The 23,553-nt window shown below is 37.4% G+C and overlaps 1 protein-coding gene across 1 annotated transcript in view; it reads right to left on the bottom strand.

Moving 5' to 3' along the window:
• Window positions 1-23,553, bottom strand: part of LOC149940631 (lachesin-like) — a 212,640-nt gene that overhangs the window by 86,184 nt on the left and 102,903 nt on the right. The window contains exon 2 of the mRNA XM_090177388.1: window positions 594-709. Within this exon, the coding sequence (XP_090033514.1) occupies window positions 594-709 (116 nt within the window). The remainder of the gene's footprint in view (window positions 1-593; window positions 710-23,553) is intronic.

Below are 23,553 nucleotides of genomic sequence, written 5' to 3'. Positions count from 1 at the left end.
ACAGTTGAATATATGATTAGAACTAACGGGTATTGATGTCGTTAAATACAGATGTCGCCACTGATGTGACTAACGATGGTACTGGATAGCAGAGTCGTACGTACCCTGTAACTATTTGTTGAAATTTGCAATAACGGATAAAGTTATACGTATACATTTAATTTTTTTTTAATATCTAAGAATCCATTTCCACCGTGTTGTGTTTGCACCTGGACGAAACCAGTACGACTTTAACAACGTGAAATTTATTTCAAAATTTACTGCCGGCGCCGCGAAGTTTTTGGATTGTTTAATACGATCTTCACGGAATTCTTCTTGAAGAGGTTAACGGTAATAATTAGTGTAGGGAGCTGTTGGCTTGCATGGCATGAAGGGCTGGCCACCACCCTCCTACGCATTGTAACCCAGCCACCTGAATTAATGGCTTCAAAGTTCGCTTGATGACTTAGGCCTAAGGTGGTGCCTTGGGTATTAGCCTAGCTAATACGCTTATATGTATGAATAGTTAAAAAATAGAAAATGGGGTATTTGAAATTAAATACGAGCCAAGGCTTAAGGTGGAATAAATATTATAAAAGTATGGAATGACTTACTCGATTGCTGCCAAGATTCTCGACAATACACTTGAGGATAGCGTCTCTTCCGGCGGCAACGGTCAAACTAGAGATGGTTCCCAAAAAAGCGGGCTCGGATCGGCTCAACTCCAACACTGTTCGGAGAAAACAAATAAAGTCACTTTAAAAGGAGAGTTTATGTATTCAAAGCGAGGCCTACAATTCCTCTCAATTAAGTTTCGGCTTAGATGGTAAAACCTCCAATACATTCTATAAATTGCTTCGTAAAGGACCAGATAGGAATCGCGATCAAGGGTACTAATTATGAAAATTATTATTAAACTCCCGAATTCAAATTGAGGGCTTTAGAGTCCGACGGGACGGTGGGCGGCGTTGACCATGGCTAATCCCGCGAGAAGACGTGACTGGATTACGATCGGAGAAGGCCTTTAATTTTCGCAAAACGACCCGGATAATCCGGATAAATCTACGGTCGTGAGCCAAGCAGAGCCAAGTGTCTGTCGTTCCCGGGACCCCTTCATTATTATCACGCCTATGAGAATTCTGGGGACGGTATTACCGAGAAATTGAAACTAATTTAGCTGGCTTCGGCAACGCGCTTTGCGTTTCAAACACACGCGAACGGACGTTCTGTTTATCCAAGAAGACCCCTTTTCGAAAATCTCCTCCCGCGTGGCTACAACGAAAACGTCACTCACAATCTTAAACCGTTAATTCGAAGTGAAATTTCTCTCTAGCTCGTCTTTGCAGCATTCGAAGCCTCTTTACTTCCTAGTCGCGCAAAGTCTTAAAATATGGAACGAGGGTATTATGAAATCCCGTGCAGACGTGCCTTCGAGCAATTACGCATTTTTAAGACATATTTGCAATTTTCATCTTCATTCCTAGCAATTCTCTGGACTCGCTTCGACCCTTCCCCGAGAATTCACGGTATATTTAAAGAATGTCTATGGTGGAATGAGAGACCTGCCGTTTCGAAATTTTCATAAATACTGAAGGCGCGGCTTTAAGTCTAGTTTAACTCCTTTCCTGTACTTTTAGCCCCGAAATCCGCTTCGAGACTTGATCTTCCATTATATTAAGAATAAAATTGGGGAGCGGGGCCTTAAGGAACCATATTGTTGGTCGCTACTAGAATTGACGTTCGTCTTAAAGTAAATATATTCTTTGATACCGTCAACATTTACGTAACTTTAACCTAAATTATCACTATTTTATTTAGAAATAATTATTATTTAGTATTTATCATACTATCATAGTATATTTCATTAATTTAAATGAAAACTAATTTAGTGCGAAATCAGTACTACTTGGTCGAAGTAGTATTTTTGGTGTTAATAGTTTAACCGAAATCAAATCTAATCCTGAAGGAAATAATAATTATTTAGTATTTATCATACTATCATAGTATATTTTATTAACTTAAATGAAAACTAATTTAGTGCGAAATCAGTACTACTTGGTCGAAGTAGTATTTTTGGTGTTAATAGTTTAACCGAAATCAAATCTAATCCTGAAGGAAATAATAATTATTTAGTATTTATCATACTATCATAGTATATTTCATTAATTTCAATGAAAACTAATTTATTGCGAAATCAGTACTACTTGGTCGAAGTAGTATTTTTGGTGTTAATAGTTTAACCGAAATGCTATCTAATTCGGAAGAAATTAATTATTATTTTGTCAAAGTAGAGGATTTACATTTAGATTATACATTATTACTAATTAGAAAATGGCCAAATAAGGATTGATCAAATCTACTAACAATCGAAATCAATACAGTGCTATATTTACAGGACAGGAGCTACCTACATTTCTGGCTGATTGTTTTAAATGATTCTTTAGAAATGTCAATAAAATTTTAAATGGGTTTGGTCGTTTTTACGCATATTGTCTGAGAAATATGGGAACAAAAAGAGATTAGTATTTTATCATGAAATATAAAACCAAATTAACCATATTATGTAAATTAAGCTGAATATATGCATTTGCTAAAGCTGTATTAATTAATCTATTTTATTAATTAATTTGCTAACGGTTGCGGGTTTTTTTTCCCCAGCAAAATGTTTGGTTTTTCATGCAATAATTTCTACAAAAGACTGCGTTTGTTTAAATAATTTCGTGCAGAACTAAAGATTTTTCCGTCAATTTCAACAACCAATTTTCATTACAACGGATTTTGTTTTCCGTCCCGCGGAAAACGCAATTTCTAAAATATTCAACGATTGGCGGTATCTGAAGCAACTGGTAGATAAGTTACTAAAACGCTATCAAAATAATAAGAGTGTAAATTTAACTTTACAGTAAAGCTGTTTGAAGATACAATTACGAAATTGTTTCGGTGCTAATGTAAATATTACATTTTAAAATACTTCCAATGAGAAACCGAATATTAAAACATTTAAGTCTTGATAGATACAAGTTTCTTAAATATTGGTTTGGTTAATAATAGATGAATTCGTTTAAAATAATGCACTTTTATATTTAAAAAACGTTTCCCGATCGATTGTCTCAGATCAAAGTATAGCATTTTTCGCGTCATCTGTTAAAAAATATATCGCCAAATCCACCATTATAGATATATGTTTATACATGGATAGTAGATTTTAGAGAATCGGTAAAAACCCTGGATTTTAGCCCCCGTAAACCAATCACACTAAGAGAGTCGTCCAAGGTTATTTGAAAAAAACAAGTATCGCTAAGAGTGGACGATACTGTTCGAAAAAAGAAAAAAGATAAACACGACGTACATTTTTACTCCAACAGGTATTTTTTCACGTTTTTTATAGATTAAATATGATATACTAAATATCAGTTGATAGTTTTTATTGAATTAAAAGACCAAAATTAAAAATTACTAAAATATAAAGCGCAAAAAAATACGTAACAATATCAACCGCATTAGATTGCCATTTTGAAATTTTAAGATCACGTGGTACAAACGACCTTGCAAGACTCCCTCGGAGTCTCTCGAGCTGATTGATACGCGGGGATAAATAAAATGCACTGTCGAAGGGTATCGAAAACCTGTCCTCTTAATTTACTGTCCATGGTTTATCATTTGGAAAACTGAGATGGGAATAAATAGTTCGCGACGACAACTACCAGCAGGACCAAATGAAAAAGTGGGAGGTGGTCTTCCCGCCAGTATTACAGTAGTAGCTTTTATATTACATTTCTAGAGCTATAGTAGTATATATAACTTCAGTATGGTAGGGGGGAGGGTTGGGAGTTGGAATGATAGAGGCGAGAATAAGAAGAAGCGAATAATGGAGGCGGAGGACGACTTCGCTTAATAGAGTTAAGTAGGCCGCCTCTTTTCCCAATAACGTTAAATCCCTCTTAATCCGTGGCGACTCGCTCGGAAAAGGCCCGCAACTCCGAGAGTCGTATAAAGAGGCCAGCTATGGACACGAGATTCAACGCGCCCTATAAGCCAGTTTATATATATATATAAGGAGAAGTTCCCGGACTGCAGTCGTCGCTTGCCGACAAGCTTAAGTCGGATATTGTTGGGTGGCTCCGTTTAAAGACTGTCTTGAACGGTGGGTGGATAAAGATGGTCGTCGGCGGACAGGGCCGGAGGTGATGGCCTTCCGAGACGGGTTAATTAGACCTTTCTCGGAGATCTCCCGAAAGAAGGTGGAACGCCTATATATTTCCCCCCAGAAAGGGAGAGGATACTGACACCTCGCGGGTCAAAGGTGAACCAGTTAACGTCTTTGTCACGCGTAACGACTCTATTCATAGGCGCGTGCACGCCTGATTCTTCTAATTATTTATACCAAGAACGTATTTAGGTTAGACGAGTACGTAAGAGACCAGCAGGCGGTCAGTTGTTCTTGCGAATTTAAAACGGGATTTGGTTTAAATATTTTTCTCTATTTATTAATTCGTAATTAACAATTTAGCTCACATACAATACAGGGTGTTTTAAAAGGTTATGCAAAAATTTGAAGGAGTTGTAGGGGGTGAGTTGAGAAGTATGGCTGTTTTATTCCCATTTTCCTACGATGAGTGAAAAAGGGCGCCCGAGAGCTTCAAAGTGTGTCCTACTAGCCCCTGGAAGTAGGCTGCAACAAGCACACAAACAAAAAGCAGGGAAACGCGAACATTAAGGTTTGGGTTCGTGTGATAGGTAAAAAAGGACTTTGTAATCAAATCGAGGTAACAAGCGTAAAATGGTAACTTAAACAGTATTCAAAGTCCCTGCTGCTTGGTTTTGCGCTTGTTGCAGCCTTTTTCCAGGGGTTAGTAGGTCAATTTGAAACTCTCAGACGCTCTTTTAAAATGAGGAGAAAATGGGCATACTTCTCAACTCACCCCCTACAACTCCTTAATTTTTTGCATATTCTTCAGAAACAACCTGTATAGGGGCACATTTACTCGAAACATAATACACCACTTCAGCAATGCGCCATTTACCATCAGAAAATTGCGTGCGTCATTTTTTCTATAAGTTTCTTCAAACAATTTAATAGTATGCGCTTACAAAAAAACTGCTTAAAATGTCGCCACAATAAATACTAAAGTAGCGTATGATTGGCGTTCGGTTGCGCACCTTTAAGCGTCACGCGAAACTCATCGCGTCGTCGGACAGATTTGGGTTAAATGAATTCGAATAATGTCCATAAATCAGGACACTTACAGTCGATGGCGTGGGTGCGGACAATGAGGCGCACATACTCGAGAGAAAGCGAAGCGACGGAGATAGGCTCTTGGCGTTAATAGTCAGCAATTAGGGGGACTGGCGAAGCGAAGTGATCAGTCAATCGGGGGCCCCGAGATTCCTCGACATCGTTGGCGCGACGGTAGCTAGCTGGCAGGCGAGGCGAGGTGGTCGCTCGTACGGCGAGGGGACGGAATCGGGTAATAGCGCGTGTTTGAGGCTTTAGATGGCGGTTAATCCTAGCGGCATCAGTCATCCTCCATTTGACGCGTGGTTTCGCCCTCCCCTCCTACGATATACTTCAAATCCCATCCATAAGCCGAACGAGTGCGCGGGGCCCGAAGACGAGAGAAGGAGCGGACGTATCTTCACGCGGAAGGACACGGGGCTCGGAAATCAGCGAGTGTTTACGGGATTCGCGTCGACGACGGGGTAAGAGTCGAAAAGCCAAAGTGACGCTCGTTGCCAATCCTAAACCCAGCCCCGAACGCCGCACGCGTCATTGTGGCGGATTTGCGAAGAACGGGTGGCGTAGAATCGGAGCCGGCGGCGGAGTCGAGCGCTTTCTGGTAATGTCCGAGATGATTTCCTCTTAATTATTCGACGAGCTTTTCCGGTTATTTCGAATCGAGCACGCTCTAGTTTGTAGTCGAAGGAGCGGCTCGCTAAATCCTTCCCAGCGAAGCGTGTAATTTTCGTGAACGTAGAGAGGATTGGAACTTACAGCTTCAGCAAACCTGCTCGAGCGGCTCGACTAAATTGGAAAGTTTTAGGCCTAAGCGACGGCGCGCTTATTTAAAGCCCTTCCAAATATCATATTATTTTTACGGACCGAGTTAGACGGAAGCTCTCTCGCCTAACTTACCGAGCTTAAGCCTGTACGATGTTTTGACGGATTAGAGCTAGTCTTAGAAAGATTAGAAATTGGAGCGCGTACCTCAAAACTATAACGTTCCGCCGGTACAAAACGTTACCGTAGACATTCTAAAGAATATTTTAGAGCTCTGAAGAGTATTTTATAGATATTTCTAAAGAATAGACTTCAGAGCGAGTCATTTTAAAGGATTTCTCAGTTGTCTCTCGGCAAAAGCTAGTACAAGTCATTTTGGAAAATTTTAAATTAATTTAGGAAATAGATTTACGCCATTAGTAAGAATTTCAAGTCAAGACAAATTCTTCATTAAATATAAGTATAGAAATATTTGGGAATTTTCACCTCTTTCCCGTCAAAATCCAGTACATATGTGTAAAATATTTATTTAATTCCCGAGCTAAAACCTTCTAAAAGCGTAGGTTTCCCCATTGAAGATTCGTTTCTGGCCAAACAAAATGGTTCTTCACTTATTTGGTTTCACCAAAGAAATATTTTATATTTTTGTAGGTTTTTGAAAAGAAAATTTGTTTCACCATAGGAGTGTTGAATTTTATTTTATTTTGGAAAGCAGTGTTGCTTTTGGAGCTTTAGAGGAAAATAGGCAAAGCGAGCAATGCCCTCAAAGCCTTTAACCCCAAGGGATCCTTTTCCATCCCTGCGTGGGAATCGTAGGGCCCCTGGACATTGTACTATTGGCCTATACGTAAAGACGACCCTGTTGGCCAGAAAATATAGTTCCGACGTAACGGTTTTTATTTGGAAAATATTTACCACGGTAAAATTTAATTTATGAATGCCCTTTAGATTTAAGAATGGACGTATTCCAAAGGCATTTCACGCATTTTTCGTCAACAAACAACAAAGAAAATATTTTTAGAATATTATCCAGGTAAAAGCTGAAATAATTTTTACTTTTGGTATTGTTACGGAGTTTATTCTAAATTAAAAAGATTACATTATTTCTGATTCTGTGGCGGAATATAAACACAATTCTTCTCACAGGCTTGACAGAAGCTGGGGGTGGTTAGCGTTAGTTACGTTAAAAATGTGGTAGAGACTGTTAGTAGACGATTCAGTTCCTACACTGACCCTTATACAAATAGACTTGAGACACATTTTTTTTCTTCATAACTTGAATATAATCAGGAAATTAATATAGTTGAATTAATTTCCCTAGTAGTTTTGGTAATTTACTTAAAGCGTACCACAATGCAATAAAACTAACAACTCGGAAAAACCTTTTTAAGCACCACCTTAGGCCTAAGTCATCAAGCGCCGGGTTACAATGCGTAAGAGGGTGGTGGCAAGCCCTTCATGCCACGCGAACCAAAAAGCTCCCTACACTCACTATTACCGTTAACCTCTACAAGTTCTTACGGAAGGAGAAACGGAAGAGCTCGGAGGAAGACCCCTTAAACCAGCGGGGAAAGAACATGCAAACTCAACGCAGAAGGAGTTGTTCCGAGTTTTCACCCAGTGCTACAAGCTGGGATCGGACCCGGCTCCTCATATTGGGAGGCGAAAGTGCTGACCACTCCGCCACCCCACAACCTGAATATGTTCTTGATATAATAAGCAGATATGTCCCCCCAGTACAATTATTATTTTTTCATTTCTAGTTGAGGGGTAAGGGGGCTGATAGGGTTGCGTTTCTTGGTACGTGACGCCAGGGGTGTGGCTATAGTCACCGTCCATTTTTTATGGTTTTAATTTTCCTAATCGGGGCGAATTTAGCGGAGCGAGAATTGGGAGGTATATAAAGTATATGTCATACGGAGTTGCCGCTTTTACAGGGGTAAACGCGTTCTAGCTACAGGTTTTTATTAGGATCAGCGATAGTAAATTACGCGCGGTAGGGGCGATCACATTGCGCGCCCCGAAGAAGCCTTATACGTGACGCGGGCCAAGGTTCAAACGGTGTCGTAATATAGATTCTTTCATTCAAAATTTGCTGGGCGCAGCCATGGTGGTCGACATTATCTATCTCGCCTTGAGGCACGCGCCCCTAGCTGCTACTAAATTTAGGTTTTTAGTTCCCGACCCACTAAACTTTGGATTCCTTGCCATAGGCTTAATGTATTTTACCGACTTTTCAAAGAGTCTATGCATTGGAAACCCCGCAAAGGTTTCTAAGCCTTTTCAAATGAAAACCATGCGGTTAATTTAAGTCGCGCACTTTCTTATTTACGTTTCAGGGTAAAGGAAGTAGCTAAGAAAGTTTTCCTCCTACCAGAAGAGTATTAATATTAAGAAGGTATTTCTTTATACTTAGAAAGAATGTCTATATTGAGACGATCACGGTCGAATTTTTCAACCTGTAAAAAAGGGGGAGAGAAAACGTCACCGGCTTGCACTCCAGTGGCGTTGGGAGACGTTAGTTTTAGGGAACCAATGAGAAACCAGGGTGATTATTTTTTTAGGGAGGAGCTTGCTATTCGAGCTTGAGGTGGATGGTGAGCAACGCTACAAATAACTTCAACCTAATAATTTTCTTGAAGCAGAAAAAATAAATACATTTTTGATATAAAACAGTTTTATAAGATTATTAAAAAGAGTTACGAATTATTGCGTAAGTTAAAAGAAAACGTTTTTAAGATATTCATACAATAAAAGCAGTCGACTAGTTTTGGCAGTGTTAGTGCCATCTAGGAGCAACAAACACAAGGAGAACGCAGCTAGCCTTTAAACACGCTAACGCAGTGTTTTGTACAAATTTCATTGGACGAACCTTTACGCTGAACGTTTTACGGAAAGGGGGAAGGCAATTTCAGAAATTTCCACTTCCGACAGCAGCGTCTAACCATAGAAAAATTTACATATAAGAAAATGCACGACTTTTGACGGGTTGCATTCTCCTTGTGTCGGGTGCTGTGTTTGTTGCTCCTAGGTTCCATTGTCAAGACTGAACCAGGATGTGTCGCGTTACATCATTTTACAGTTTTGTCAAAACAATTTTTTTATTAGGGGGGGTTTACAATAGATTGGGTTTTTTTATTTATCGTTGTGGTATTTTAAATGTATTGCTTTTTAAAGATATTTTTCCATCCCGATTTATTAGGTTATCACGTTATGATATTTATATACCTTCACGTGAGTTTCGTTGGACAATTTTATTTGGTTGGGCTATTATTTTAGAATTGTCAAAATCAATTGTGTGTTTTGTTTCTTTAAGCTTGGCTCACACGATGCGATTTTATCGTACGCGACTCCTTCTCTTACGTGATTCAGAACGCGGTCGCACCAGAATTTAATTCACACAACGCGTCGATAACAAAGGAGAAAGCAATGACCATAAATGAAACAAGTCGTAGCGTCCAAATAGAGAATACATCGCATCATTCAACCATTTGCTCCTTGAATAGGGCCCTCATTTTAGCGGCAAATTTCGAACGGGTATGATGGAAAAAAAAAGCTCCTCGCTTTAACTTTAGGTTATTTTGAAATAGAAGAAAAGTTTGTTTTTTTTTATCGAAAAATAAAAAATCGATCAGTTTGGGAAAGAGACTGGATTGAAAAAAAGATAAAATTTGTTTATCATACTTTAATGGCAGTATTAGCTATATCAGATAGAACTATAATAAAGAGATTCGAATGGACGTTGAATCATTTTCAACACTAGTTAATAAAGTTTTGCCTCTAATTTCGAGTCAAAATACGGTGATGAGAGACGCTATCACTGCTCCTGAAAGATTAGCACTCACTTTGAGATATTTAGCAACTGGTAAGTAAAAACCATCATAGTACATGTATGGTATAAAAGATAAATTAGACTAAACGTATTTAAGAAATATCCTATTTAACAGAGGAATCTATGACATAACTGCGCTTTCAATTTCGAATTGGACTTACTTACCTACTTGATGAATTTCACCCAAAATTGTTCAAATTTAGCATTTTAGTTGAAATTTAAAACTTTAATTTTTTTTTGGTTTTCAAAAAATTTCAGAGGGTACCCCCCTGTGAAACCGAGAAACTCCCATGTTTTTTTAAATGTAGATTTTTTTATTTTATGTTGTCAAAAACATTTTCGGTTGCCGTAGCAAAACGGAAGCCCAGCGTGACTTTCCCTTGGTGAAAATTAATATTACCCCAAGGTCTACACACCCCACGATTTTCATCAAAATCGGTGATTTACACCTCGGGTACACTCCTCGTTAGTGCTATTAGCAAAATTATACCAGAAACATGCTTCCAAATGAAATATAAATTCCCAAACGTTCAGCGTAAAGGCTCGTGACGCTCGTCCAATGAAATTCGTACACAACCCTTCGTTAGCGTGTTTAAAGTATATAGCTGCGTTCTCCTTGTGTTTGTTGCTCCTAGGTGGCCGCTAGAAATCCAAAAATCTTTTTCGTTTGGTTTAATTGAATTAGTTTTTTTCAAAAGTGTTTTTAATTCTACTACGCATTTGTTGGTTTGATCATATTTTAGACTTTCATAACTTCCGTCGTTGAGTAGTTACACCATTCTTGTATTGTTCAGAGGTTATAATCACAATGACGCCGCCTTTATCTGAGCGGTTGATAATAATGTTTTTTATTTTTTAAGTTTCTGTACGTTCAAGATAGGTTAAATTAATCTTTAGTAGTTCATTTTAACATTTTTAATATGTCTATACGCAACATTTCACCTTCGACTAGATTGTTTGAAATTGGTTGTTCCTCTGAGACAATAGTTTATAAATCAAAAATTTTGGGGATATAGAGTAATTTAATACTAGTTCTAGGATAAATTACAACAACCTAATAATTTTTTTGATAAAACTATAAAATGATTTAACGTGACAAATCCCGGTTCAGTCTTGACAATGGCGCTAACACTGCCGAAACTAATTATGTAATAGAAAACCGTTTTTAATTCGTATCTCTTTTTAATAATCTTATAATACATTTTTGATAATATTTTATTAGTGTAGTTATTCAACCTTAGCAGGTTGGATTACGTAAGGATTCAAATGAAGCTCTTAAGTCAGACTGGTTTTTCCCAAACTCTTCTATCATTATTATAGTTTATTTATATTTAGTAAAAGTTAGCCTTACTTTTAAATAAAAATTTACTGAAAATATTTATTTATATCTTTGTATTTAAAGCATATACATTTTTATAATTTATTTTCCAAACTATTCGAGCCCAACATTGTTTCTTATTTTCACACGAGCCTCTATTTAATTGCAATAGAGGGAACTGTTGACAAATCAAAATAAAATCCCCCTTTTCACCAAAGTATTATAAGGTTATATTATGTCAAGTTAGTAAATTTAGGTGTAGGAGCGTTAATTTCATTAAGTAAACCATTTTAGACATATTTAATGAACTAAATAAATCAAGTAGAAATGAAATACTTATTAAATTAAGTTAGATAATTGGGATATTTATTTTTTATTTTAAAAACGAACATATTTTGTGCACATTTTATTCCTTAAATAAACCAACCTTACCCGAAAATAATTGTTGAATAAGCTTATATTAGATTAGGTTGGATGTTATTTTTTTAATTTTAAAAACAAACTTATTTTAGACACATTTTATTCTTTAAATGGGAACGGTCAAGCTTTAACCAGTTAGATACCTCTATAGATCATTAAAAACTAAAATTTATGGCGAAAATCACATCAAAAAATATTGAGTGGTTAATGTTTAATAAAATAAAGAAATTTCGGGAAATCGAAGAGCGCGCGTCCGCCGCGACATCTGGTGAGAAGTCGGTGAGACAGAAAAACAACGTAAAAGCGCGAGCTGCTGAAGACGCGAAAAATATGTTTTGCACGCGCGGCGCGTTCCAGTTATAAGAGACTTAAGCCTAAATTGCGCGATTTTAAAAGTTAGGATAGTTCGCAAATCGCTCATACGGGGTTAGGGGCGCTGGCGGCAGTCCCTAAGATGGCGGCGAAAATTCAAACCCAAACACCTGGCGTTATTTTTCTTTTAAATTTTTTGGGCCAAAATCTTTTTTTTTTTCAAGACAAAAAGGTACGTGTTAGTATATTGAACGTCCTGTTAATCTTTTGATACGGAAATAAGGCCATATTTGGAAAAGCTTGGCCGTTCCCCTTTAAATAAATCAACCTTTCCCAAAAATACTTGTTGAATAAGCTTATATTAGATTAGGTTGGATATTATTTGTTTAATTTTAAAAACAAACATATTTTAGACACATTTTATTCCTTCAATAAGCCAACCTTACCAGAAAATACTTGTTAGATAAATTTATATTAGATTAGATGGGATTATCATGATATAGTGGCCGAATTTAATATTCTAAAATGTAGGTACCCATAAAAACAAACGAAATATAAAATATTCCAACTAAGCGAGATAAAATTCTTAATCAATACAGGGTAACTACAAGAATTCCAAATTGATAGGAAAACCCCATCCACGAAATCGTTTTAAAAGGGATTACACGGGTCTCTTTGTTCTCTCTCTTCATTCTCTTTTTTTATAGAATTAAGCTTATTTAGAAGCGACAGGTTGCAAGGAAAAGGGAGAGTTATCAGCTCAAACGGCGCAAGAAAGTCGTTTTTCAAACCAAAGGTACCTGTACAGGGTGTCCACTAAAATATGGACCAGAGCGAATATCCCCGAAACAGTTTTAACTAAGAATTTTAAATTTTTAGGTCGCATAGAGTGTGTAGGGGGAAACCTTCTTTGAAAATTTCTATGACCTTGAACCATGTCTTCAAGGTCATCCAAAAACAATCTCGATAACCGTAAGTGTTAGAAGGTTGGTTCCAATTAGAAAAGTGTTCCTCGTCACGTTTTAGGTCTAAATAGCGTAGACTTAATCAGATTCGACCAATAGGAAGTCGAGAAAAATTTACCAAAATCACAAAGGTCGTAATAAGGAAAATTGCAAGAAAGCGCTAATAACTCCAAAACAAGTCGTGTTACATTGTCAAAATTTGCTAGACAATCTCATTATGTTGGGAGATTTTAATATTCGTAAAACTGTATGACCTTGAGCCATGTCTTTAAGGTCATACTAGAATTATCTCGAGAACTATTAGGATTAGAGTAAAAATTCCAATAAGAAAGTTGTTCTTCATCACCATAGAGTAAACCACTCGCATAAAGTGGAAGGCTATAAGCGAAACTTGTTAACAATTTTTATACGTCTTGTTTTCGAGCCGTGAAATTAACAAGTTGGCCTAAAGTTAATGTAAAATTTCTGGATTAAAAGTAAGTTTATACGAAAAAAATGTAAAAACAACACCATCGCTCTTCAGACTATATTTATTCACGCCTCGAAAACAAGTTAACCCGTTAGGATTAATGTTACATGCGGTTCCATAGGGCCTTCCCCTCTATGTGAGTGGGTTAATAATAATAAATAATAATAATCAGCTAGGCTAATACCCAAGGCACCAACTTAGGCCTAAGTCATCAAGCGACTTTTGAAGCCTTTAATTCAGGTGGCCGGGTTACAATGAGTAGGAGGGTGGTGGCAAGCCTTGCATGCCACGCGAGCCAACAGCTCCCTACGCTAACTATTACCGTTAACCTCAACAAGTTTTTATGGAAGGGGAAACCGAAGAGCTCGGTGGAAAACCCCTTAAACCAGTGGGGAAAGAACTTGCAAACTCAACGCGGAAGGAGTTTTTCCGAGTTTTCACCCAGGGCCACAAGCTGGGATTGAACCCCGCTCCTCTTGCTGCGAGGCGAAAGTGCTAACCACTCCGCCACCGCACTCTATGTTCATCACATTACCATTAACTTTCTCATTGAAAGAAGGTTTCCCCTACACACTCTATGCGACCTAAAAATTTCAAATTCGTACCTAAAACTGTTTTGGAGATATTCGCCCTGGTCCATATTTTAGTGGACACCCTGTATAAAGAATGGGACGACGACCGAGATAAGACACGAACGGAACGAGGGGAGGGGGATACACCGATAAAAAAGGAGGAAAACAAACTAGCGTAGCCCGTAAAAGGTACTCGGCGAGTGAGCAGTCGGGAAGAGCGCAACGTCGATCCAAATCAAAGGGAGGCCAAAGATTCGTGCTACTTGACAATAAAAATCGTTCCCGATTGATTGAATTTGAATAGGAGGACGGCCGGACCACTTTATCCTTTCCTCTATACGTTCGCTTCTCCGTCGTTCTCTACAACTTTACCTCTTTCGCGAGAGAGCTATCAAAGGAGGGCTTGAACGACTGCCATTTACATAATTCCGCCGTAATCGATATTGGAAAAGCTAGCGCTTGTAAGTCTAATTGAAGAAGGGTCTCCGCTACCCTTTTCACGTACCCTTTCTTTATTCGGGGCTCGGGAGGGAGTTTCCGCGATCTGACACTGGGCCCATGCCATTTAAACGATCCGCTGCGCGACAAATTTTCGCTCAAAAGGTTCGTCCTTCAACTTAATAGCTCGGTCATCATGCGGGAATGTAGGAACAATCGGAAGTCAGCCACGTGCTGGCTACTGAAATGATCGCCTTGATACGCTATTGCTCTTTCGAGATACGTTAATAGCGACATTGTTCAAATAATCGGTTTAATCTCTAAGTACGCCTACTTGATATACCGTAATCCCAATAATTAGATAAAAATTAAAATTAAAGGGGAACGGCCAAGCTTTTCCAAATATGGCCTTATTTCCGTATCAAAAGATTAACAGGACTTTCAATATACTAACACGTACCTATTTTTGTCTTAAAAAAATAGCTTTTGGCCCAAAAGGTTGAAACGTAAAATAACGCCAGGTGTTTGGGTTTGAATTTTCGCCGCCATCTTAGGGGCTGCCGCATGCGCCCCTAACATCGTATGAGCGATTTCCGAACTATCCTAACTTTTAAAATCGCGCAATTTAGGCTTAGATCTCTTAAAACTAGAACGCGCCGCGCGTGCAAAACATTTTTTTTGCGCTTTTACGTTGTTTTTCTGTCTCACCGACTTCTCATCAGGTGTCGCGGCGGACGCGCGCTTTTCGATTTCCCGAAATTTCTTTATTTTATTAAAAATTAACCACTCAATATTTTTTGATGCGGTTTTCGCCATAAATTTTAGTTTTTAATGGGCTATAGGGCTATCTAACTGGTTAAAGCTTGACCGTTACCCTTTAAAGAATAATATGTGTCTAAAATAAGTTCGTTTTTAAAATTAAAAAAATAACATCCAACCTAATCTTATATAAGCTTATTCAACAATTATTTTCGGGTATATTAATATGTTAGTTATAACGTTTACAACACATCTAAGCAAGTTCAAATAATTTTATTTCAATTTACGTTCTTTATGAATGAAAACGTATCCCTTAAACTAGCTGCAGAACACGCCATCATGTTTCGTTTACGGTATCAACAGTTAAATCTTTAATTTAATTAATCATTTGTTTAGAATTATATTTCGGAAAGTTAGAATAAATATTTTAACTTTCTTAAAACTTGCTTAACGTTTCAAAATATCGTGTTGGTAATGTTATGAAGTTACTAATATTTGCATACATAAAACAAATTCTCGATCAGCGTCAATTGAAATATAAGCATTGTTTCTATTTTGATAGTTGATGTTTCAACTTCCTTTCTTCAATTATAAGTAACATAATAAGTAATAAGTATGACTCTTCATTTTTTCCTTGAGCCAGATTTCCCGCACGGTACTGATGAGTTCCAAATAGAACGAAACCGGTCTACCGTTGGAATTTCTGGCTATTTTATTTATTTTTAATTTAGTTTATTACTCGAAGATCTATTTGATCCGAGTTTCGCGTTTTTTGTTTGCTCGAAAACCTATTGGTACGAGTTATTAGTAAGTTTTTTAATTTCTTCAAATTTGTTTAGGATTTAGCTATATTATCCCTTTTATTTATGGACTAATCTACTTTTTCGCGTATTTTATCATCCTTCTCACAGTCCATAGGTGGTTTCTTCTAACTTAACCTACAAGTTTTTGGAGCGGTCACGAAACGAAAATTGAAACGCTTTCAAAAGTAAAAATAACGTTTACTTTGATCAGTGTCTTAAGTAAATTAATTCATTTTATTATATTTTTAATAATAATACCAAGTTAGGGAACTAGCGTAATACAATAATTTTGAAAGTTTATAAGTTAGTAGCTCCGGAACAAAATGGTTAAGAGTTAATGAACGTTTCACTTTAAGACAACAATGAGTTATACAGATTCGACTTGAAGTTAAAGTTCGACTGGAGGTCACGAAAGTCTCCGAAATAAGACGAATATTTGAATATAACGAAGAGGAAATGCGTAGGTTAAAGAGAAATAGCATGAACCTCACGGAAGCTAAGAGAACAAGATTCAAAGCTAGCAAATTCGTATAGCAACGAGGGATTGGTCAGGCATTCACAATTGGGAGAACTGCAGCTATATCGGTAATCGCGTTTCAGCAAATTGAATGAATACATTTTAAGACGAGGAAAATTAATTACGCGAAGTTAACTTTATAATACCTGAGAGACTGTAGAATAAATGTTTCGGGAATGGGCTCTTTTACAGAAATCCTTTAAAATGTATCTACAAATTCTTTCCGAAGTCATTTATTTTGCTAATACGAATCTAAACCAAACTATGAAAACGCTTATGGTTACATTTCAAAAATAATATTTTATTCGAAGTGCAAAACAAAATATTTTGGAGTGTAATAAAAGTTTTTATTCCATTATCAAATGATGTGAGGTTGAAGTTTGTTAAAATATTTTCCATGGTTTAATTAAAGAATTGTAATATTTATTGAAAGAAAGTACACATTGAATTAAAAATTTGTATTTAGATCCGAAGAAGATATTCCTAGGTTGAAACGTACCCTCACGTTGTAGTTAATTAGTTTTTAAATAAAGTAAAATTGCACTTTTTTCAATTAATATTACAATCAAAGGTTGTTTTTCTTAAATTTCAGCACCAAATAGACAAAGACGAGAAATATTTCGAATCTACTGGCAGTCCTCGCTTAACTAATATTTCCGACTTCTAAATAAAAGCTAATAAACCACCAATTTCAATTTAACGCCTTAGAAAAATTAACTTTAGACGTAAAGCACCTTAACGCATCGACTCTTGGGAGCAATACTTCGTATCTGAAGCAACGAAAATGCACTACACTTTTCATTTCGTTTAATCAAGGTGCATTGTATCCATTGAGAGGGGAGGATTAAACTGGAACTATATCTTCGCGCAACATTGTATTAAACTAGTCCAACAAAACGAAATGATGGTTCTCCGTGGTGGCGAAGTAAAACAACAGCCAGGCGCCACGCATACCGAAGAAAATGGCCAAAGAGGAGCGATAATATTAATTTAGAAAAACCCATCCCGGAGAGTCGTAAGCGCGGACTCGGCCCGTCGATGGGTTCAAGTACCCTCTCCAGACCCCGAGAGCTAGCTGACGGAGAAACGAAGGTACTCCCGGGTATACCAGACCGTACCGAGGAAGTCTGGTGGACGGTAAAGTCGACGCGGGTAAGATAGGGGTTATAAGGTAAGTAGGGAATTAACCTCGCCAAGAAAGTCAGTATAGCGGATAGACAGCTATGGACTGGAGTTATACTAGAAAAGGCCACTGATATTAGAGAAGCGAAACCGCCTGATGCCATAAAGCCTCTAACTGTAATTTACTGGCCGGAGAGTTTCCCCCGGAGAAGGATTGGCCGGCCCGGTTGCCGAAGGAACGCTGCCTCCTTTATTGCCGTGATTCCTTGTACTATCCAATGTGTATACAACGTCGAATGAGACGCCAAGCCAGAAACTACCATCAAATACAACGGCAGAAACAACACTAATTCGCGGGCCAAACTAATACTTATCCACGGGCCAAATATCTTGGCAAACGCGATGCTGGAAACGTCGTAATTTACGGGAGAAAATTAGCCGCGACCTATTCCTACTATACGCCCCTAATATCCCCAAACCAAACCGTGGGTTAAATATCGTAACCCCCCCTCCGCCGGAAGGTTTCCGAACGCCCGGAATATATACGTGGGCGCCGCGGAGTTGTACAAAACGAGAACCACCCCGTTCGTTTTAAATGATTAAGATCCCACCATTTAGTCGGATATATTGGATTACACGCTAGGCATGGCCTGTCTATTTCGTTACATCATTAAAGAAGCGTGTTTCATCGGTCTTCCTGTAAGATTGCCCACCCCTTCCCTTCCCTTGCAAATTTCTCGACCAGCTTTCGAATTTGGAAAGGAAGGCTCGTAACACGTAGACCGAAGTGTATCTTTCCCGAAGTTGGCAGTTTAGAGAATTTTGAGATACCCATACCGTAGAAATAAATATATTCAAATGGTCTATAAATTTTTCCCAGGTAAAACGAGCCGGGGACGCGCACACGCCGTGGAAAAAGATAAGGAGATAGAAGATTAAATTTCGGGAAGAAAGCGAGCCTCGGAAAAGTTTAAAAGTTAACAATTCCACCGGCACGAATTTATTTTATTTCCCGCAGCACGCTGGTGTAATGTAACTTTCAGTCGAAAAACGAGCCGCTGGCTCTCTGTACGGTAGAATTAAAACGCGTCGAGGAACGCGGAGTCTGTGGCTCGTTTCTCGTTTCGTTCGTACGGGCTTACTTACGATACAGCCTCGTATAGCGGGGAAGCGCCGGCTGGTCCAAAGGGGTAAGCCAGCACCCTGTACGTATTTCCAGAGTTTCGAATATTGTAATCATTTTAAAGGTAAGCGGCGGATGAGCTTTTGCCAAGTATGATAGTTTTCTCGTTTCGGATAGAAGAGTTCGAGAGAATGAGCGAGAATGTTGGAATGGAGGCTCGGGTTCTCTAACTTGATTAGGACACTCCCCAATAAAGGTGAAAGCGCGAGTTCATAGCGTCTTCGTTTCATTAAAGCAACCGCGCTACCCGGAGTAGTTTGGGGGATAATATTACCATAATTAGACCTAAGAGAGAAAGATAGGAAAATACTTGCCAGAGGATACCGGAATGGGGGAAAACTGTTGCCATTATTTAAGGGTTTCTCTTACCGAGAAGGTATACCAATATCTGGGGGATCATTTCGACCTTTACGCGAATTCTTAGTCCATCGGAAAAGTTTTACGAGGATAAATGGTTCAGAAAATGGTTGAATCTCTTAGACCTTTGTACAAATATTTTATAGAATATTACGGTTAATCAAGAACGGTAGTCGAAACAGAAGTGGTACGATGTATATATCTGTCTTTTCATAATAAATTCCAACACTCAAAATACCGTAAGAATCTAGTAAAAATAAACGATAAATAATTTCAAAATACGTAAATTACCAGGGTTGCCACAAAAGTTTGAGATTCAAATTCCCTGACTATTCCCTGTTTTCCCTGACCATTTTAAGAGATTTTCCCTGACTTTTTAAGGTCAAATTTTTATTTTATATTTGACTTTTATCAGAAGTTAATAAATTTTAATGAACTTATCTTTCAGTAAAAAGGTTATTGCAATGTTGAAAAAATTAGCCAAACTTTCAAGGAAATAAATGATAATCATAGAATTTGTCATAGATCTGGTCTAAAAAATAACCTTAAAAAAAGTGCCAAGATAAAATTGAATTCCCTGACTTTTCCCTGACTTTTTACAAATTCTAAAAATTCCCTGACATTTCCCTGACTTTTTAGGTCCATTCTTAAATTCCCTGACTTTTCCCTGTTTTCCCTGACGTGTGGCAACCCTGATTACGTATCATCGGGAAACAAACGCTATCTCATTGTCAAGAAATATTTAAACTTATTTTACGTCAAAGCATCGATCTTAAATATAAAGCTTCGACTATTGCAAATTTGAAGTTATAGTCCTACTATTGATGGACAATTAATCAGATAAGCTAATACCTAAGGAACCACACACGCCTAAGTCAACTAGTAACGCGGGTTAAATTGCATAGTAGGGTGGTGGCAAGCCCTTTAAGCAACGCGAGCCAACAGCTATCTGTACTTACTATTACCGTTATCCTCAACAATGTTAAAAGCTCGGTAGTAATACCCTCTAACCTTCACGGAGGGTACTTACGAACAAAGCTGGAGTGGTTCGGATTTTTATCTCAGTGCCACAAGCTGGGGTCGAACCCGGCTCCTCTTCGGGTATTAGCCTAGCTGATTATTTTCTATTATTATTATTACATCGGATAGTTTGGTAAATAGAATGGTAAATAAATTGCCGTTGAGTTGCTAAATCAGGTTTAAGGAGGTTGGTTATTATGCCTGATTAGTTCAACGGATTTAAAAACATGATAAATGTTTCAAATAATTAATTATCAATAAAGTTTATTTTCCAAGTGAACGTCATGAATTTTTTTCAGCGGCGATGTCTTGGTAGCGACATCGTCCAGCAAATTAAATTTGAAAATCGGTGTTACGTTTTGCAATCGACGTGGATTAACGGCCGGTTCTCCAGATGCCTTAGACCCTCGTCACCCTCCTAGTGTACACATATATAAATTCCTGGTTATAACATATTGAAGCTAATCCCCCGGAGCTAAAGAATCTGGATTCGCTCAAAACTATAGCCTCGAGTCGTGACACTACCATTCATTAATTAATGAAGTAAAAATCTCCAAACTATTGGTTACGTACTATTTGAAAGCGTAATCTATACTTAGGAAAAAGGTTTATAGGTCAAGACGTGAGACTAGACGAAAAGCTAAAGCTAGCGACATGACCTCCAAAATTGACATAATCGTCAATCCATTGAAGAAGTTAAAGGCGGATCAATTATAAGGCCTATAATCGATAATTGGGATAGGTTATAAAATACGCCTGTAAATGTTCCCCGCAAACTACGAACGCGGCGGAACATTATCCTAAATAATTTAGCGGAAAATCGAAGCTTTTAGTGAAATTAAAAGAGAAGCGGATGACGAGAGGGTTGAGAGTTCGGATCATATTGGCGCGATACTAATAATCAAGGCATAACGAAGCGGGGACCCTGCTATCATTAAAATCCGGCAGCGCCGAGGGAAAAGCGCGCTCTCGCTCGGATCTAATGGGACTTTGCTGTTTTGACGAAATTACTGATCCAGAGTGGCTCGTTAGGTAACGTTCAGCGCCCGCGACCATCACCCTCGTCCGCCACCACGGAGCTATTATTCATATTATATTTGTGTTTATAAAGCCACGGGTATCCTTCGTTCCTCGGACCTAGTGGGTCAGACGCGCGATACAGCTCCGTTAAAAACAAAATTCCGTAATTGAGCTATTCGGAAGATCTGGAATGGGCGCTGCTGCTAGGACAGACCTCGCGAATACCCATTCCTTTTATTAAATCAGACGCCACGATCTTCCGCTTCCATACGCGTGAATTAAAATTTCCCACTAATTAGAAAACATTATTGAAGTATTTCGGGAATCTGGTATTAAAATTATCTCTATCGGTATAATTTCATTGAAATGTTGTTCGCTAATTTAGAAAATACTTTCGTAACTGATTTAAGTCAGAACTGAAATTTCTTTGTCAAAAACGGCTCTTGGAACTGGTTCGACTACGTTTAGGGCGCTAATTATTTGATTTTCAACACAGTACCGCAACCAAAATAGAAAACTTAAAACTTTAACATGGAAACCATTTTTTGGTAAATATCTTGAGTTAGTCAAAACGTCGCCCGTTAACCTGCGAAGGAAATTTAATATATTTTTTTTAAAAAAACTAACATGTCGATAAAGGTATTTCGTATAAATATTTTAATTACAATAATCAGTTCAAAAGGATGTGTATGTTTTTGACAAGTATTGGATCAAGTATAAAGTGTTTTGTAAAAAATTGATGGAAATAATTTAATTTCAAATCCAATTTCACAATTAGCCTTACGATAGGAATAATAATCAGCTAGGCTAATACCCAAGGCCCAAGTCATTTAGCGACTTTTAATGCCTTTAAATCAGGTGGTCGGGTTACAATGCGTAGGAAAGCCTTTCATGCTACTAAGCTAAGAGAAACCCTTTCTGAAAAGGACCACGTGTTCAAATTTCGCACAAATCAGTAGGAATAAAAGTTTCGACTGAATTCTCATCCTAAAAAATCCACTGGCGGGGGGGGGGGGGGAATCTATATTTCAAGAATTGTAAAATCAACACAACCAATCGTCCTCCAATAAATAACGTTGACATTGACTCATATTTTACGAGCACGAATAAAGTATACGGGTGAACTCCTGGGCAACCACCCCGAATGAACATTCGATTAACGTGCTAATTCCCAAACCTCATACGGGATATTGCTTTCAAGTTAATTAACAACCAAGCGTAAGAATCAATGTAGTATAGTTCTAAATAAGAGAAATAAAACCTGGTGAAGTGAACCGGCAGAATGAAGCCCACCTCAGTGGCGTATGCGTGTGATCGGTGAGCTTTATTAATGTTTTTTTCGACGTTTTCTCATCAAATATACACACACATAGAGCACCTAACCGCGTCAGACTTAAGCGAGTAAAACTGACAGGCTGAAAAGGCCAATTGCAAAAAAATGAGTGATCGATTTGGGGAAATATATATAGTCTATAATTAGTATTCGTCGATAGAGGTCAGGAAAGGGCATTCAGTTGAAAATTGCGCCAGTTATTGCCCCAATAACCAATACCTTTGGTTTACACCAAAACCTCACAGGAAATGCACCGATATCTACCGAAATTCAAGAGTCGCGTCTACGTATTGTTCGGAAATAATGTTGAAAATTGCAAAGCCTTGTGTGTAAAACTTCGACAGTTTTCGCGGTAAGCAGATTTTTACGGAAAGATTTTTTCAACCAGCGTTGAAAATATTTTTTTTTTTTTTTTTTAAACGTGGCAGATATTGGAAATAATTAGCAAGTCTGATAGCAGTGACGTAGAATTGACGTCATATGCATAAAGATAGGCGTATCTATCGAGAGACATTCGAGACATTAAGAAGAATGACTTAGTCTTTAGTACTTCCAAAAATGTGTGGTCATACTAGAAACTGCTCTCAATAGAATTTTATTATTCGGAAGAAAAACGAACTGTCACACTTATATGAAATATAATTGTAAACTTATGGTACTTATTATTCTTTAAGTAAAATCATAATAATATTAAATTATACCTATTTTTTTTGAGTAAAAACATAATAACAATAAATTATACCAAAAGTAGCATAAGACTTATGTTACTTTTGATTATACCTATTGTTTTTGAGTAAAAACAATAATATTAAATTATACCTATTGTTTTTGAGTTAAAACATAATAATATTAAATTATGCATATTGTTTTTGAGGAAAAACATAATAATATTAAATTTTACATATTGTTTTTGAGTAAAAACATAATAATATCAAATTATACATATTGTTTTTGAGTAAAAATATAATAATATTAAATTATACCTATTGTTTTTGAGTAAAAACATAATCATATCAAATTATACATATTGTTTTTGAGTAAAAACATAATAATATCAAATTATACATATTGTTTTTGAGTAAAAACATAATAATATCAAATTATACATATTGTTTTTGAGTAAAAACATAATAATA

This window comes from Leiobunum rupestre, chromosome 6, assembly GCF_980474605.1.
Source record: "Leiobunum rupestre chromosome 6, qqLeiRupe1.1.hap1, whole genome shotgun sequence".
Classification (NCBI taxonomy): domain Eukaryota; kingdom Metazoa; phylum Arthropoda; class Arachnida; order Opiliones; family Sclerosomatidae; genus Leiobunum; species Leiobunum rupestre.
Note: the sequence above shows the minus strand (reverse complement) of the source record. Positions and strands in the feature narration are given on the sequence as shown.